Here is an 18,229-nt window from a genome sequence, read left to right on the forward strand (position 1 = left end):
ATATTTTACGAACGTTTTTGCTAGTAAAAGATCTACGTAACTTACGAGTTAGCTTACGTAACGAACTTTTGTATTCTGTTAGTGTATTAGCGTGGGAAGAGGCCTAGGTGCCCTCCAATTTTTTAGATCACTTAAAAAGGGTGCTATGTACTTCATTTTTTTATATATAATTCACTTGTATATAACTTCATTTCCGTTGGAATGAGCCCGCTCGCAACATTCTATGACAACTGGTTCGATATAATCACCCCTGGAAAAAAAATCCATATTTTTGCTGATAGAAGCTTAACACTTCCACGGTAGGGTTCCCTGATAGGCTGATTCGGATGGGTGTAATTTTGGTTTTATTACTTTTATTGGGTGTTTCCCTCTATTTTCTAAAATAAGGCAATTTTTCTTAGACTCGTAATTTTAGATAAGTATCTCATATATTTAAAGTCAGCATTAAAATGCAATTTTGTTCATGTAGCTATTGGTATCAAAAATCCGTTTTTTAGAGTTTTGGTTACTATTGAGCCGGGTCGCTCCTTAGTACAGTTCGTTACCACGAACTTTTTGATAAAATGAAATAAATTTGTCACTTCGCTGCGAGCAATTATTTAAATTATATTTTTCTAAATAGGTCTGCATGAAGTAAAAACCCGAAAATATGTACTATTTATTTGTAATTTCCACAATTTTATACCGCGTCTCCTGGCAAATAATGATGACCAGACCACAGGTACACACGCAGGCGAGGGATTCACCCACCTTAAATTTGTATAATGCTTAATTTTCTCAGCGAAATGTTTAATTTTCCTGTGTTTTCCTGGTATTTCTTTCGTAAGAGTTGAACCCCCCTCCTCCAAAAAAAAAATCTCGAATAATAATTTCTCTAATTTTCTCCCCGAATAATAGTTCTTTTCCAAATAAATATTCCTATTTACTTGTCGAATTACGAAGAATGAATATACATTAATCATAATTTTCAGTGAGAAACCCCTTGAGTTTAATAACGTCAGTGAAATCTGATAACCTTGAGTGTTTGTGTGATATACCGCGATTGAAAAAGAATTGAAAAGACAGTATAAATTCTATAGGAGCGTCCAGCCTTAAAACTGCCCTTGGACATAGGGCCGAAATATCTACTTAGTTGAATTCCACAGTCTTGGAAAAAAATTTCCCTATTGTTTCTACTTTGTGTTTGTTTGATATGGAAAGGCAGCGTGGTCTTCATCGCTATTTTCAAAATAACAGTGCCTCCTACTCCTCACATGCTAAATCTCTTGCACTAAATAGCATAAAACAAAGTGGCAAAGTGTCCCAGTTTCGTAACACGAGAGATTGATAATTTGATATTCGCTTCCCCTTGTCTTGGTTGCAGCAGTAGTTACAACCTAGTAAAGAGCGAACCAGCCCATAGTAACCAAAAGTTAAAAAACACGTTTAAAACAAACTGCTTTGTGAAACCAAATTGCCATCTGACACTGATTCAGGAATGGTACCTAATATTTCGGCTCGTCTTTAAAGTAAAAGTTTATTGCCAGAAAAATTGTGGTGAATTTGAAAAAAAGACCTAAACCCCTTGAAATGGCGTCAAGTCAAAACGAAAATTGTACCATTAGAATCAGCATAGTCGAAAATCCATGACAGGGAAATTGCAGTCCCCTACCTCGAACAACAAGGAAAATCCCTTTTTTCATGGGTAGCACTGATCTGTCTCCCGTTTTTTTTCGTTTTTTTTCCAGGGCTAGGAGTTTACCACAACATCATAGAGAGATACTTAATGGTTCATTAAAAAGCCATTTCTCCTATCTACGTGCTTTTTATAAATTCCCCCATCTGGAAGTGCCATGTGGCGCTAAAAATGGCACTGTTTGTGCTATTTTTCAAGGGGTGGGGCTAGCAGGCTACCAGAACATCTCAGGCTAGACAGATTTTAAATAGCTCATATAAAAGATATTGCCCATATCTAAGTCCTTCCTATAAATTTCACCATCAGCAAGTTCCAAAGGGCAAAAATTCCAAAAACAGTACTTTTGGTGTCATGAGTCAATTAAACAGCTGGGGCTAGTGGGATACCAGAACTTTTTAAATTGAAGTTTAATAGCTAATTTGAAAGCTATTGCTCATATATACATGATTTTTATTAATTCTACCATCTGTAAGCGTCATATAGCACTAAAACATTGGTATCACTTCTTAAGTAGAAAAGCGTGGAAGTAAAAAACAATATCATTATAATAACTATGGTCCGAAACCTTTTACTGGAGGTCTTTACGAACACCTCCCGTATGTTCCTCCTCCAAGCCTACTTAATAATCTACGTAATTAAGGTACAAATACCAATATATCAAATTAGATTATTAGAGCCGTGGTTCTGTTAGTAGAGCGTTGTACTTTAAATTAGAATATTTTGAGTTTGATTCCTGCTTGTTTCGTTTTTTTTTAGTCACGGTTTTGTCACTTCTATGTGATTATTTTTCAGATAATTTCGTTGTTTTGTAAATGTGATACACTGATTTTTTAAAGCTTGTCCCGGTAAGATATTTTGTCAAGAATTGTTATTCATAAGGTAATAAAGGTCATCCAGTTCATGGTTTGCAACGTGGTCACTAAATCCATACCCCAACAAATGGCTTAATTTTGTTGAAATCGAGAGGGAGGTAGGGTCAAATTTGGAGCCAGTTTTCCCAATCAAGTGAAAATGACAGAGAAAACTGAAAAAAGAGCCATATAGTAACAAGAAAAGGTAAAGATGTTTTATAATGTATGCTCATCTTAATTTTGACAGTATTTTTGGAGAAAACAAATTCCAGTGGAGGGGGGTGGCGAACGGGGGTCTGATGGAAAACTGGGAGCTTATTGCACCAATAACCATCATCATAGTGTGAAGTTTTCAAATTACGAAGAAAACACGGTACAGTTGTCCCCTATGTCCAAAATCAAATTACGCACCTGATCCCAATTCCTTGCCACTTAGGGGTTGGAGAACTGTAGACATACGGCTCTGGAACCACTCAAAGTTTTATATTAAAATAAGGATTACTTATTGTTATACGTACTTATTCAAATTATTTACTAATTTTCACTATTTCATTGACAGGATAAAACTATTTGTAATTTACAGCCTATAGAGAAATCATAGCACTAAAAACCTATTTGCATTTTTTTCGTTGTCAGGTTACAATCTAAGTTTTTGTAGGATATTACCCCCCTCCCTACACAAAGATCTACCACCCTTCCTTAACAATAGACCACTGCATTATGAAGCAAATCACTTTAGTTAAATAAGACATTAAAATAAACGGCAGAAACATTTTTGTGCAATAAGAAGGGAGGTGTCACCTTACAGTTGCCTTGTGGACATTATCCATATTTTTCCACGGACTCTGTTTTTTACAGTAGCCTTCTAATTTCTGCTAGTCAATAGGCGATTTATAATAACATACCCATGTTTTCCCATGGACAAATCTTGCCAGACAAATTGATCCCTACTTTAAATTTTCCCTGGACAATTAAAAAGCAGTGTAGATGAAAAGTAGATGTAAACGCTAATTTTCGAATGAGTCCTCACCTACCTCTTTATGGTCTTCTGGTAGCCTTCTCTTCTGTTTTTCTCTAACAGTAGGTCTTCTCTGTTTTTTACAGTAGCCTTCTAATTTCTGCTAGTCATTAGGTGATTTATAATAACATACCCATGCCAGACAAATTGATCCCTACTGTAAATTTTCCCGGGACAATTCCACTGTAATATTCTCTCCATAATTAAAATTGTGAATCCAAAGAGGAATAGAGACAAATGAAAACGGTTTTGTGGCACAATTCAGGTAATTCTTCCCAAAATATGTGTCACCTTGCAGCACTCTTGTGGACATTACTCGTGTTTTGTTTATAATTAATATCAAGGGGGCTGGGAAAAGGAATAAAAAATTAATTAGAATTTGTGAACCTCAGAATTATGATTTTGAGCCATTGAGATTATAGTAGCACCCATTCTATTCTTCCCAGCCATTTTATTCCGGAAATGGCACCTGAAGTATAACTCTTGGTGTCATATGGCCCTTTATGCGCAAAAGACTGTATAGAGGGTTTTTTGTGTAGGACCTCATCCTCCTCCTCCTTACACACGGATCTACCGCCCTTGTTAATAGTAGACCACTGAATTATGAAGCAAATAACTTCAGTTAAATAAAGGATGAAAATAAACACAAGAAATGTTTCTGTGAAATAGGAAGGGAAGTGTCACCTTGCAGCACCCTTGGGGACATAATTGTTTTTCCACGGAAAAATCTTGCCAGACAATTTGATCCCCGCTGAAAATTTCCCCTAGGTAATCACATCTTAATATTCTCTCCATACGTAAGATTGTGTCAAACAGTTCATGGTAACGAATTGTAGTAAGGAGCGACCCGGCTCAATTGTAACCGAAACTCTAAAAAAAGAAATTTTGATACCAATAGTTACATCAAAAGAATCTCATTTTAATGCTGACTTTAAATATACGAGTTTCATCAAGATTAGTCTTACCCATGAAAAGTTACGAGCCTGAGAAAATTTGCCTTATTTTAGGAAATAGAGAACATCCTCTAAAGGTCATAGAATCTTAACGAAAATCACACCATCAGATTCAGCGCATCAGAGAACCCTACTGTAGAAGTTCCAAGCTCTTATATACAAAAATGTGGAATTTTATATTTTTTGCCGGAAGACAGATCACGGATGCGTGTTTATTTATTTATTTTTTTCCAGGGGTGATTGTATCGACCCAGTGGTCCTAGAATGTTGCGAGAGGGCTCACTCTAACGGAAAATAAAAGTTCTAGTGCCCTTTTTAAGTGACCAGAAAATTGGAGGGCACCTAAGCCCCCTCCCACGCACATTTTTCCCAAAGTAACCAGATCAAAATTTTGAGGTATCCATTCTGTTCAGCTTAGTCGAAAACCTATTAAATATGTCTTTGGGGACGACTTAATCCCCCACAGTCGACGGGGGAGGGGCAGCAAGTTACAAACTTTGACCATTGTTTACATATAGTGATGGTTATTATGAAGTGTACAGACGTTTTCTCCTCTACAATGCCTTGTTCTTTACGCTAAAGTATTTTTAGTAATTTCAACTATTTATTCTACGGCATTTGTTATTCACGGGTCATTCTTAAAGATTTGGGATAAAATTCAAGCTTTAGTGTAAAGAGCGAAGTATTGACGAGGGGGCAAACCCCTTCATATACATGATAAAATACACAAATATAGAAGTTCATTACGTAAGTTAATTCGTAAGGTACGTATGTTTATTACTAACAAAAACGTTCGTACAAAAAATTAAAAAATCTTGTTGCATTTTTAAGTAACCGAAAATTGGAGGGCAACTAGGCCTCCTCCCCCACGCTTTTTTAAATCAAAATCATCTGATCAAAACTATAAGAAAGCCATTTAGCAAAAAAAAATTATTATACAAATTCCGTTTTAATTATTCATGTGCGGTGAGCCAAAATCAAAACATGCATTAATTCAAAACGTTCAGAAATTAAATTAAAAAAAGTTTTTTTAACTGCAAGTAAGTAGCGACATTAAAACTTAAAACGAACAGAAATCACTCCGTATATGAGAGGGGTTGTCCCCTCCGCAACGCCTCGCTCTTTACGCTAAAGTTTTTTAATGTTTTAAAAAGTAGAGTTGTGAGAAAGAGTCAAGCTTTAGCGTAAAGCGCGAGGCGTTGCGGAGGGGACAACCCCTCTCATATACGGAGTGATTTCTGTTCGTTTTAAGTTTTAACGTCGCTCCTTACTAGCAGTTAGAAAAAAGGTGTTTTTTTTTTTATTTAATATCCAAAGAGGAAGAAAGACAAATGAAAACAGTTTTTGTGGGAGAATTCAGGTTTTTCTTCCCAAAATGTTTTAAATGAAAACAAGCTAAGTTTATAATACCATTTATCGTACCTACAAGAGAAATTATCATTTTTGAAATTTCGATTCATTTCTAAGTAATGAATGCCTTTTCTGTTTAGGGACAGGTCAAATAACTCCCTAAGCCTAAAGGCACATTTTTGTCGAGCTAGAAAATTTTTTCACAAGTATGTCGATATGCAGACCTGTCAGCTTAGTTAACCATTCATGTCGAAGCTACTCATCTGGAGCTACTTTCTTTAGTGCTACTAAATTTAATTTTTTAAAACAAAGAATTAAAGATCTTTTTCTTCTTTTTTTTTTTTTACAAAAAGAAACGGCACTATGTTCTGTCTTTTTTACTCTAAACTTATTTTTTCCTTCAATTCTTGTACGGCTTCTTCCTTCAGCTTCTTAATAAGGGTTAATAAGGGTTATAAAGATATATATAAAGATATAAGGGTTATAGGAAAATAAATTTTCAACTGAAACTAAGCAGCAACATAAAAACTTAAAACGAACAGAAACTATACCGTATAAATAACAAAGATCATGCTAGTGTTTTTCCTACATTAAATTTTAATCAAAAACGAGCAAAGATTAATTTTAAAAAACATGGTTTTTCCGAGGGAAATAAAGAGTGTAGTTGAAACTTAAAACGAACAAAAATTACTACTCCAATACTACTCCTATCTAACATGTATCAATAAAACTATTGCAAATAAATCAACTGGGGATATTTCCCTATGTTTGTAGGATTACAGAAAACTACGCTTTACTGAATACACAGAAGACAGCCATAAAAAACAAAAATATTTATTTAGGAGTCAAAAGTAAGTACGTAGCCTCAAAACAACAAACTAATCTACAACACTTTTCATAGTGTTACAGGAGCTGTGATATCAGTAACTTCCAGTGTATAACTAAAATTATCTTAAAAATTTAGGTATAAAAATAATAAGTTTAAAGTCATTAAACAGCATACAAAATAATGGTTTGATTTATCAGGTAACATCTCGGTCTCACCTAGTATTACTCGAAATGAAGAACAAATAAACCATAATATGAAATCTGGAAATCCCGTTATTTCTCTCCATAAAAGTGAGAATTTCAAGTTGTGATACAAATTCTAAGGCGAGATTGTAGTCTTAATGCTAACAAGATTCCGTCACTTCGAACTTGTCTAAAAAATAATAATAAAATTTACTTTTGAGATCCATAACGACAGTCAATGATTGAACATCATTGTACAGAAGTGATGCCAAATTAAACGAAAAAAAGACAACATTCTAAAAATGCTTAACTTTTATACTTTCTCTTTCTGTTAAAAGGTTTACTTTTACCGTACCAAAACTCCTATATTGTTTCGTGTTTTCAGTAAAACGCTAGTTTTCTATAATCCTACGAATAAAGAGAAACATCAACAGTTGATTTATTTGTACTATTTTTATTGACATATGTTAGATAGGCTGTGAAGTAGTATTTTTTTTTCGTTTTAAGTTTCAACTTTGCTCTTATCTTCCCACGGAAAAACTTTGTTTTTTTTAGATTAATACAAAAAAAAACGTAAAAACAACGACTGAATGACGAAAAATTGAAAATAATAAATTATATAAATCCCAAAAATTCCAGAAAGCTCGTAAAAATCCATAGAAAATCCTAAAACCCTAAAAAAAAGTTTACCCATAGAAGACCTAAAAAAAATCCTATAATAGGGGGTGAGGGACTAAAGTCAAAGCACTGTCTAAGAAGCCTAAAGAAGCACGAAACCGGCACGAATTACGAACACAAAACGTGTTTAGAAAGAAATCAGGCTTGGCAGGGGAGGGGAAAATCTACTTAGATAAAAAATAACATTTTTTGGAGGCGGATGATAGTTTTGCTTATACTATTCGCAATAAAATATTAAAGTAAAAATAGCGGATTTATTTATAAAATGATCGAAGGATGATAACAAATAAGAATTTTTGTGTATGGTGGTACTAAATTGGAACGTTGCCAATAGCAAACTCTTCATTACAAATGAAAAATGTCTAAAATCTTCGAACACAGCGAAGCTGTGTTAATAGGACAAGTTAACAGATGGTATGTCTAGTTAGCTACTTTAAATGACGAAACAGGCTTATCTAAAAATAGACAGTCAAATGTCCGTATTATATGTAAGTGAAAAGGCTTAGTAAACAGTTATGTCTTTTATTTAAAACTTTCATACTAAAAGACTGAAGAAATAATTGTGAATGGGAATTGCGATATTACATTTAATACAGACAGGGCTGCTTCCACGATTTTTATTCAGAGGCAGAAGGGTTAATTTCTTTATTGGGGGGGGGGAGGTAAGAGTTTTTTTTTACCTGTATTTGTATGAACTCTTATGAGCCTGAGAATAATTTTTCTTTTAGGTGAATTAGTCTTTTTATCTGCATTTTACGACCGATTTCAGATTAGACAAATATTGGTGAGGGGGAGTGGCTCAAAGCCGTAACCTACCTCTCCTCTAGATATAGCCCTAAATACAGGGTTATCAAAAATACAAAGCACAGAGTCGCCTAACTTCTGGATGTCCTTGGTGTGAGTGAATGCTCGGTCGTCCAAATTTTTAGGCCTATAATGAAAGTAAGATCAACACGATTATGTATCGTTTTATAGTTTAATTTTTTTGAGATTTTATTTATTCAGCTAGGCCAAACGAAAAGCAAAACAGCCTTGAGTGGGATGCAAAATGGTCATAATAAAAGTATTCAAAGATGATAGGAATATCGTGGAGGGAAGACTCACCTTTATTGGCCTCAAGCGCCCTGGTGCTGCGATAGTTTGCCAGCATTAGTTGTATCAAGTAAGAGCCATGTTGTCAGTGAGATTCACTACGTAAAGTCAATTTTATATTATACCAGAAAAATTTCTTTCGGTGGGTTTCTGATAATCAAAGGGACTAAGGGGGTGCACGTTTTTCTTTTCATTTCGTACGACGAACAAGAAAAATATTAATTAGCCACAAATAAAATTAATTAGCCAAGAATAGTGGGGTAATGTCAGCCAGTGGACAAAAAAGCGAAAATGACAAAAATAAAGGTTCCAGCAAGAACCTCCCCCAAGCCGTCTTCAGTGTCCGAAAAAAGAAGAAAACTAACCTTTTGAAGAAAACTCCCACAGAGCAAAAGTAACACTGAATGAAACAAACCAGAAAAACTAGGCCAGAATAAACACTATCCAACAGTTAGGTTGGGCAAGAATTTTCTGCTTAGCGATTGATTTAACTTGCCTACTGACGTGATTTTTATTAAAAATCAAGTCAGATGACCTTAATTTAACCTGAGGAAATATTTTACTTGAATCTTTTAATATTAAGCTGTTGTAAATCGGGTTTATAGGAATACTTCCAGTATCTCTATTTAAAACAATGTCTCTATTTGAGGTCTCTATTTTAAAAGCGCTTAAAATTCCGTTTTTGAAGGAGGGAACAAAACATTTTCTTTTGGATCTTACAAAAGAGCAAATACTACAGTTTTCTTTCTTTTTTTATGCTTGTAGTCCCCAACTCTATTTGGCTAGTTTAAAGACCACTTAGTTTCGTCTGTTTTAATTTTTTCAATTAGCAGGTGGGAAAAGGGCTTCCAGTGGCTATGCTTTAATAAAATTTATATACGAATATTTATCATTTTCTTCTGTACCTATAGGGGCAGAGTCCAGAACCACTCCAAAAACACTTCTAGAGGGTTCAGCCATCACATAAAAAACTTGAAGACCTTCTGCGAGATTCATAATTGTTTGCCCTCAGCGTTATGTAATGATTTAGACTCAATGCAACGAACTCAGGTCCCCCGCCCCCTAGGTCCCCCCACTAAGAAAAAAGAAGATTTCGTTCTCATGCAGCTTTGTAATAGAGAAGCAGTTTCGTCAAAAAGGTATGTGCTTCAAGTAGCCGTTTTCAAGGTAATCTAAAAGTAGCATCATATAAATGGTTGCTGAAACTGTCCGAAGTTTATATTTCATTTTGGCATTGGATGAATTAAAAAAAAGGAACTGGTCATACAAAAAGCCAGGGAAAGGGTTATTTCAAATTAAACAATCTACATTCCATAGGTGTTAATTGGGGATTTTCCTCCCTGCAGTCCCACTCTAGATTTTGAAGAATACTTTTTTTTTGGCATTTTCATGGAAATAAACAAATCTCCTCCCCTAGATTTCAAAAATTACCCCTCTACATTTACCCCTCTACATTTTCATGATTTGACGCTACTACTATCTAAGCTACAAATAAATACATAAACAACCCACATAAACCGGAGCTTGCTTCAAAAATAGCATATGAACTTTGGTAAAAATTAAATAAAAAAAAACAAGTTTTTTGAAATGAAAGTAAGGAGCGACATTAAAACTTAAAACGAACAGAAATTACTCCTTATATGAAAGGGGTTTTTCCTCCTCGACGCCCCGCTCTTTACGCTAAAGTTTTTTATTGTTTTAAAAAGTAGAGTTGCGAGAAAGAATCAAACTTTAGCGCAAGGAGCGGGCCGTCGAGGAGGAAAAACCCCTTTCATATAAGGAGTAATTTCTGTTCGTTTTAAGTTTTAATGTCGCTCCTTACTTTCATTTCAAAAAACTTGTTTTTTTTTATTTAGTTTCTGAAAGTTTTTGAATTAATGCAAGTCTGATTTTGGCTCTCCGTACATAAATTATTAAAATGAAATTTGCATATTAATTCTTTTTTTGGCTAAATGGCTTTCTCTTAGTTTTGATCAGACGATTTTGAGAAATAAGGGGTGGGGAAGGAGGCCTAGTTGTCCTCCAATTTTTCGGTTACTTAAAAAGGCAACTAGATCTTTTAATTTTTAACGAACGTTTTTATTAGTAAAAAATACGCAACTTAAGAATTAACTTACGCAACAAACTTTTATATTCTTGTATTTTTGATTATATATATGAGGGGGTTGGTCCCCTCGTTAATACCTCGCTCTTCAAACTAAATCTTGTTTTGTCCCAATTCTTTAAGAATGACCCCCGAATCAGAAAGGCCGTAGAATAAATAGTTGAAATTACTTAAAAAAATTTTAGCATAAAGAGTGAAGTATTTATCTCCTCCTAAATACCTCGCTCTTTATGCTAATGTATTTTTAGAACCCCTCATATGCGTAATAATCTCTGTTCGTTTTAAGTTTTGATGCTACTCGTTACTTTCAATTGAAAAAACTTTTTCATGTTTATATTTTCATTGTTTGTTTTTTTATAGTAATGCTAGAAAGTCCTGCGCCCTTTTGATTGAATTTCTCTTCCCCCATGAAATATTCCTCCAAGAGAAGATCCTCCCATATAGCCCCCTCCCCTGAGCCCCACACCCAAACCAAAAAAATCCCCCTGATAACGTCGGTACACTTCCCAGTAACCATTACTGTATGTAAACATTGGCCAAAGTTTGTAACTTGCAGCCCCTCTCCCAGGGACTGTGGGGGGTATGTCATCCCCAAAGACATAGTTATTATGGTTTTAGACTATGCGGAACAAAATGGCTATCTAAAAATTTTGATCCGTTGACTTTCGTAAAAAAATGAGCGTGGGAGGGGGCCTAGGTGCCCTCCAATTTTTATGGTCACTTAAAAAGGGCACTAGAACTTTTCATTTCCGTTAGAATGAGCCCTCTTGCGACATTCTAGGACCACTTGGTCGATACGATGACCCCTGGGGAAAAAAAACAAAAAAAACAAAAAAACAAATAAACACGCACCCGTGATTTGTCTTCTGGCAAAAAATACGAAATTCCACATTTTTGTAGATTGGACCTTGAAATTTTTTCTATAGGGTTCTCTGATACGCTGAATCCGATGGTGCGATTTTCGTTAAGATCCTATGACTTTTAGGGGGTGTTATCCCCTATTTTCTAAAATAAGGCAAATTTTCTCAGGCTCGTAACTTCTGATGACAAAGACTAAATTTGATGAAACTTATATATTTAAAATCAGCATAAAAATCTGATTCTTTTGATATATCTTTTAGCATTGAAATTCCATTTTTTAGAGTTTCGTTTACTATTGAGCCGGGTCGCTCCTTACTACAGTTCGTTACCACGAACTGTTTGAAAGGATCTAAGATAAATTTAATAATATTTATTTAGTAAAACAATATCACTGAAGATTATTTATAAGAAAAAAATATCATATGTAAACACCAATGGTGTCAATTGGAGGGGGACCACCTCCCCCTCCAATTTTAAAAAACATCTTTTTTTCCGGATTATCACTAAAAAACGTTTTTCTGTACTTCAATTACAAAAAATTGAACAGCAAATTAAACTAACACCCACCTCTTAGATTCTGAACATAGATTTTTGCCCTCCCCCTAATTTCCACAAATTGATGCCACTGATTAACACAGAAGACTTTTTCTTAGCACTATTCGGTGTCCGTGTTGTATAAAGTCTTTTGTTTACTTTTCCACCTCTTTGTTCTGTTACTTCCTTTCATAAAGGAAATATATTAAAAACGGCAAGCAAATGTTGTTTCAGAAGCAAGCTCTAATCTTCTATGTTCAGAAAGAAAATTAGTAAAATCACACAAGAATCATTCAGGAGAGTAATCACGTACGGTGATTACTGGTGAAAATGAATAATCAAGTAAATTGTTAATTAGGCAGTTTTACCATCTGTAACAAAAATAGCGAGGCCACCCGCTTGAAGGCTTTTCGGAATGAAATTTTCGCTTATCTCTCCACCAGTATTAGTTTTTAACGTGCCTATTGCATGTGTTTAACATAGTAGCAATAGGATTTGAAACAGAATGGATATCAAAAAAGTGTTCAGAATTAAGAAATATGAAATGGGATGGATTAGATACGTACTGACTGCAGTGTGTGTTGCAGTGTTTGTAAGTTTTTTTCTTGTTCTTCAAAGACAGGATTTCGGAATTGTGACCATATACGGAAAAACTACTGGGGAAATCTAAACCGTGGTTGGTTTATAGTTGAATCACTAACTCAGAAAGGGATCATGTCCTCGAATCTGGATAACAATTCTTACCTCATAATATGCAGAATAATCGTAGCTAGCAATTTTTGCATGCAGACCCGCTATACTTTACCCCCCCCCAATGTGCAAATGGAACCCAATTATATATTTCCCATTTATTTTCCCAATGCGGCTCTCTTGTTTTAACCCTTGTGCCTAAGTTACTGTGACAAAAAGAGAACCCGAAAAACAAATGACGAATGACAGAATGCATTGGACTTTTATAATTCGGGCTATATATTTGCACAATGGGGGGGGGGAATTAGGTCAATGTTCCTATTACCTAAAAAATTGTTCAGGGTCATGAAACTATTGTTAATAGATGCATTTTGACTTTTGGAACATCTTTTCACTCTTGCAATTTACTGCAAACTCACCGTTATGGAGTTATTCCGGCCCAAATATCCTGTATTTACACATATAGAATTGCAATCATTTCCGTTTTCGTTGACCGGATATTTGGAATCGCGGATCTGTAATAGTTTAGACACAAATTTGGGCTATATATTTGCACATCAGGGGGGTGGGGGTAAAGCATAGCATATATTAAATACGTAAACTAACCATTGCTGTATTTAATATATGCTATACTTTACCCCCCCCCCCCTAATGTGCAAATATATAGTAACTCCATAACGGTGAGTTTGCGGTAATTTTGCAAGAGAGAAAAGATGTTCCAAAAGTCAAAATGCATCTATTAACAATAGTTTTATGACCCTGAACAATTGTTTAGGTAATAGGAACATTGACCGGGAATTAAAGCGGGTCTGCATGCAAAATGTGTTAGCTACAATTATTCTGCATATTATGAAGTAAGCATTATTTTTTAACTTCACGCTGCCTAAATACTGGTGTAGTCACTATAATTAACAAGTACCGAATTTGCAAATAAATAAAATCGGTAATAAGCATCAACGAAGAAACTTAGACAGAGGGCAGCCCCACCCCCTGAAATCCAACGTTTTTCGAAACTGCAGGACACTTCTTATTTAAATTATCAATAATTTTCTTTTATTATTATTAAGTCCCCCCTCCCCCCAAAAAAAGAAACATTATATATGCCTGCATTAAAGGTTCTGTGCATTGTGATCTATCAATATCAAATTTGAGTGTGTCACACTATTGCTATTTGGGTATTGATCTCTTACAGCTACCCCACTCAAGAAGTGAAGTTAATCCTGATGAAATATATTTAAGTATGATGAAAATAAAACACTTTAGTAAAAAATTATGGAAGCTACAAAAGAGACATATAGAAATCAGGCCCCCATAGCACATTATATTAGATGGTTTCTAACGTAGCCTAACCTAACCCACAGCTTAGATACCAATATTGGTATATATTGGTATCTACGCTGTGACCTAACATAACTAAAATATAAACAAAAATATTTAATTAAAACATTCCTACAGTGTAGTGTATGCACATTCTCTCGCGCTAAGCTGATAATCACCGAGTACATACAGAAAGAAACCGGTTTTGTCAGACCAAGAACTTGAGTGGGGTGGCTATAAGAAATAGTACCAATATTAGTTCTTTTTGATATTTGGAATTCTGGATATTTTCCTTTGTAAAAATCACAATCTATGTAGCCCTTGTTAAAACCATTTCGTATCCAAAGATGTCAACTTTAAGACTAGTATACAAAGTCATTTCCAAGGAAGTCAACGGTCTGAGTCCCTCTCCCCAAAATGTTTGTTCTTAGACGCAGTCCATGATGGGGTGTTGCCTTAACCCCCCCCCCCTAGCGAAAATCTTGGATATAGTTGTAAACACACGGCCATTGCTTTAAACAACTTTCATGTCATTATTGAGTATAGTAGAATATTTTACATTAAAATACAATAAAACTATATCCTTAGCTGCATACTGCCCACTTTACCAAGCCATTTGAAATAAGGTGTTAACATAAAGCTTTTAAGTCAATTCTGCACCTATCGGTTATATAATAAAACTCGAGAACTTGTGTCAAACAGTTCGCTGTAACGAGCTGTAAGTAAGGAGCGACCCGGCTCAATGGTAACCGAAATTCTAAAAAACGAAATTTTGATACCACTAGATATATCGAAAGAATGGGATTTTTATACTGTGTTTTGAATATACAAGTTTCTTCAAGTTTAATCTTACCCACCAAAAGCTACGAGCCCCAGAAAATTTGCCTTATTTTCGAAAAAAGGGGAAACACCCCATAGAAGTCATGAAATCTTAATGAAAATCACACCATCAGATTCAGCGTATCAGAGAACTTAACGGCAGAGGTTTCAAGCTCCTACCTGCAAAAATGTGGAATTGACCCAGTGGTCCTCGAATGTCGCTAGAGGGCTCATTTGAACGGTAATTAAGAGGTATAGTACTCTTTTTAAGTGACCAAAAAAATTGGAGGGCAGCTAGGCCCCCTCCCACGCTTATCTTTTCCCAAATTTACAGGTTCAAAACTTTGGGATAGCCATTTTGTTCAGCATAGTCGAAAAATCCAATAACTATGTCTTTGAGGACGACTTATTCCCCCACAATCCCTGGGGGAAGGGCTGCAAGCTATGAAATTCGCCCATTTTTGTGGCAGTTGGTATTAACCAAATGACATAGCGATTGCAAATTCTGTCGGTCTGTCTGTCTGTCGGTCCCAGTTTTGCTAGTTTAGGCACTTTCCGATAAGCTAGAACGATAAAATTCGGCAGACGCATCAGGGATCAGAACAGACTAAATTAGAAATATTCGTTTCCCCCCATCTGGGGGGAGTGGGAGGACGGTTAATTTGGAAAAATTAGAAAAAAATGAGGTATTTTAACTTACGAACAGGTCATCTGGTCTTGATAAAATTTGATCTTTGGAAAGATATCTTGTTTCAGAGCTTTTGCTTTAAATTCCGACCGGTTCCGGTGACATTGGGGGGAGTTGGAGGGGGAAACCTAAAATCTTGGAAAACGCTTAGAGTGTAGGGATCGGGATGAACTTGATGGAAAAACTAACCACAAGTCCTAGATACGTCATTGACATAACCGGAACGGATCTGCTCTCTTTGGGGGAGTTGGGGGAGGGTTAGTTCTGAAAAACTAGAAAAAATGAGGTCCTTTAACTTACGAAGGAGTGATTGGATCTTAATAAAATTTCTTATTTAGAAGGACCTCGTAACTTAGATATCTCATCCTAAATCCCGACCGGATCCAGTGTCATTGGGGGAGTTTGGATGGGGGAACCGGAAATCTTCGAAAAGGCTTAGAGTGGAAAGATCAGGATGAAATTTGGTGGGAAGAATAAGCGCAAGTTCCAGATACGTGACTGGCATAACCGGACCAGATCTACTCTCTTTGGGGGGGGGGGGGGGGTATTTCGAAAAAATGAGGTACTTGTAGCTTAAGAACAGGTTAAAAATTAACCCGATAAATTAAGATCTTCATGAAATTTTATACTTAGAAAGGATCTCGTGCTTCAGAGCTCTTATTTTAAATCCCAACCAGATCTAGTGACATTGGGGGGAGTTTGAGGGGGAAACCGGATATCTTGGAAAACGTGAAAATTGAGGTATCTTTATCTTGCGAATGGGTGATCTTGGTGAAACTTGGTGGGTAGAATAAGCAAATGTCGTAGATACGTGATTGACGTAGTCGGACTAGATCCCCTCTCTTTGGGAGAGCTAGGGGGGGGGGGGGTCCAGTGCTTTCGCGAGTTTGGTGCTTCTGGATATGGTAGGACGATGAAAATTGGTAGGCGTGTTAGGGACCTGCACAAATTGACTTAATAAAGTTGTTTTCCCCGATTTGACCATCTGGGGGGCTGAAAGGAGAGGAAAAATTAGAAAAATGAGGTATTTTTAACTTACAAGTGGGTGTTCGGATCTTAATGAATTTTCACATTTAGAAGGGCCTTGTGTCTCAGAGCTCTTATTTTAAATCTCAACCGGCATTAAGCCTCTGATTTTCCTTTTAAATCATTCTATTGATTCTTAGAATTTTGCTAGAGCTCATGCCATATTAACTCTTGGCTCTTGGCTCTTCCGACCTCGCCACAAGTGCCATATGAGCTCTTAGCTCTTGTTTTCGTATAGCATTGGTTATTTTGTAGCATACAGACGTTTTCGGGTGGATTTTTCTGGCAGGGAAGGTCGGGGGCTCCGTGGGAGGATCTTTCCATGGAGTAATCTTTCATGGGGAAAGAGAATTTCCGTGAAGGAGGCGCTGTATTATTTAAAAAACAATTAAGAATTAAATAAAAACAAGTTTTTTCAACTGAAAGTAAGGAGTAGCATTGAAACTTAAAACGAACAGAAATTATTACGTATATGAGGGGGTTCGTCCCCTCCTCAATATCTCGCGCTTTACGCTGAAGTATTTTTAGTAATTTCAAGAGAGCTATTTATTCTAGTTAAACGACCTTTGTGATTCAGGGGTCATCCTTAACGAATTGGAACAAAATTCAACTTTAGCGTAAAGAGAGGTTTAATGACGATGAGGCGAACCCCCTCATACACGTAATAAAATATACGAATACAGAAGTTCGTAACGTAAGCTAATTCGTAAGTTACGTATATTTAATACTAATAAAAACGTTCGGAATTAAAATTAAAGGTTTTAGTGGCCTTTTTAAATAACCGAAAAATGTAGGGCAACTAAGCCCCTTCCCCTACCCCTTTTTTCTCTATATCGTCCGATCAAATTTTGAGAAAAACCATTTACCCAAAAAATTAAAATTAATATGCAAATTTCTTTAATATTTCATGTACAGTGAGCCAAGATCTGCATTAATTCAGAAACGTTCAGAAATTAAATACCAAAACAAGTGTTTTTTTTAACTGAAAGTAAGCAGCGATATTAAAACTTGAAACGAACAGCAATTATCTCGCATATGAAAGGGGCTGTCCCTTCGTCAACTCCCCGCTCTTTACACTAAAGTTTGACTTTCTCACAAATCTACTTTTTGAAACAATAAAAAACTTATGCTTAAAGAGCGGGGTGTCGAGGAGGGGACGGCCCCTTTCGTATACGGAATAATTTCTGTTCATTTAACGTTTTGGTGTCACTCCTTACTTTCAGTTAAAAGAAACCTGTTTTTTTTTCTGTCTTTTTTCGCGCTGAAGCAACTTCTTTAACAAGACAATTCCTTTGGCTCACTAGGCAAACAGGGGTTTCTCATTCCGTGATTTTATTGCTCTAAGCCTAGCAAGTTCGATGTTATACGCAGCATTAGACCCATGATTTTTAATCCGGTCAGAGGGAGGGGGGCTTATTAACGAGTTTAACTAACTCCGTTGCATAGAATAGCCTTTTCGTGACTGTGATATCCGCCGAAACCTAGTAAAGATCGAACTGAAGCCTATAGTAACAAAAAACTTGTAAATGTGTTCCGAAAAAAGAAAATATTTTCAAGAACAA

General features: G+C 35.8%; 1 protein-coding gene across 4 annotated transcripts in view; it reads left to right on the plus strand.

Annotated features, from left to right (window-relative positions):
- The first annotated feature begins 12,382 nt into the window (after positions 1-12,382).
- The window catches only part of LOC136034574 (tetraspanin-15-like), a 117,292-nt gene continuing 111,445 nt past the window's right edge, over positions 12,383-18,229 (plus strand). Inside the window, exon 1 of one of the 4 annotated variants that reach the window (XM_065715818.1) lies at positions 12,383-12,719. In XM_065715818.1, the coding sequence (XP_065571890.1) occupies positions 12,633-12,719 (87 nt within the window). In that variant the 5' untranslated portion in view covers positions 12,383-12,632. The remainder of the gene's footprint in view (positions 12,720-18,229) is intronic. The other 3 variants (XM_065715819.1, XM_065715820.1, XM_065715817.1) reach the window with 3 other exon arrangements.

Source organism: Artemia franciscana, chromosome 13, assembly GCF_032884065.1.
Source record: "Artemia franciscana chromosome 13, ASM3288406v1, whole genome shotgun sequence".
NCBI lineage: Eukaryota > Metazoa > Arthropoda > Branchiopoda > Anostraca > Artemiidae > Artemia > Artemia franciscana.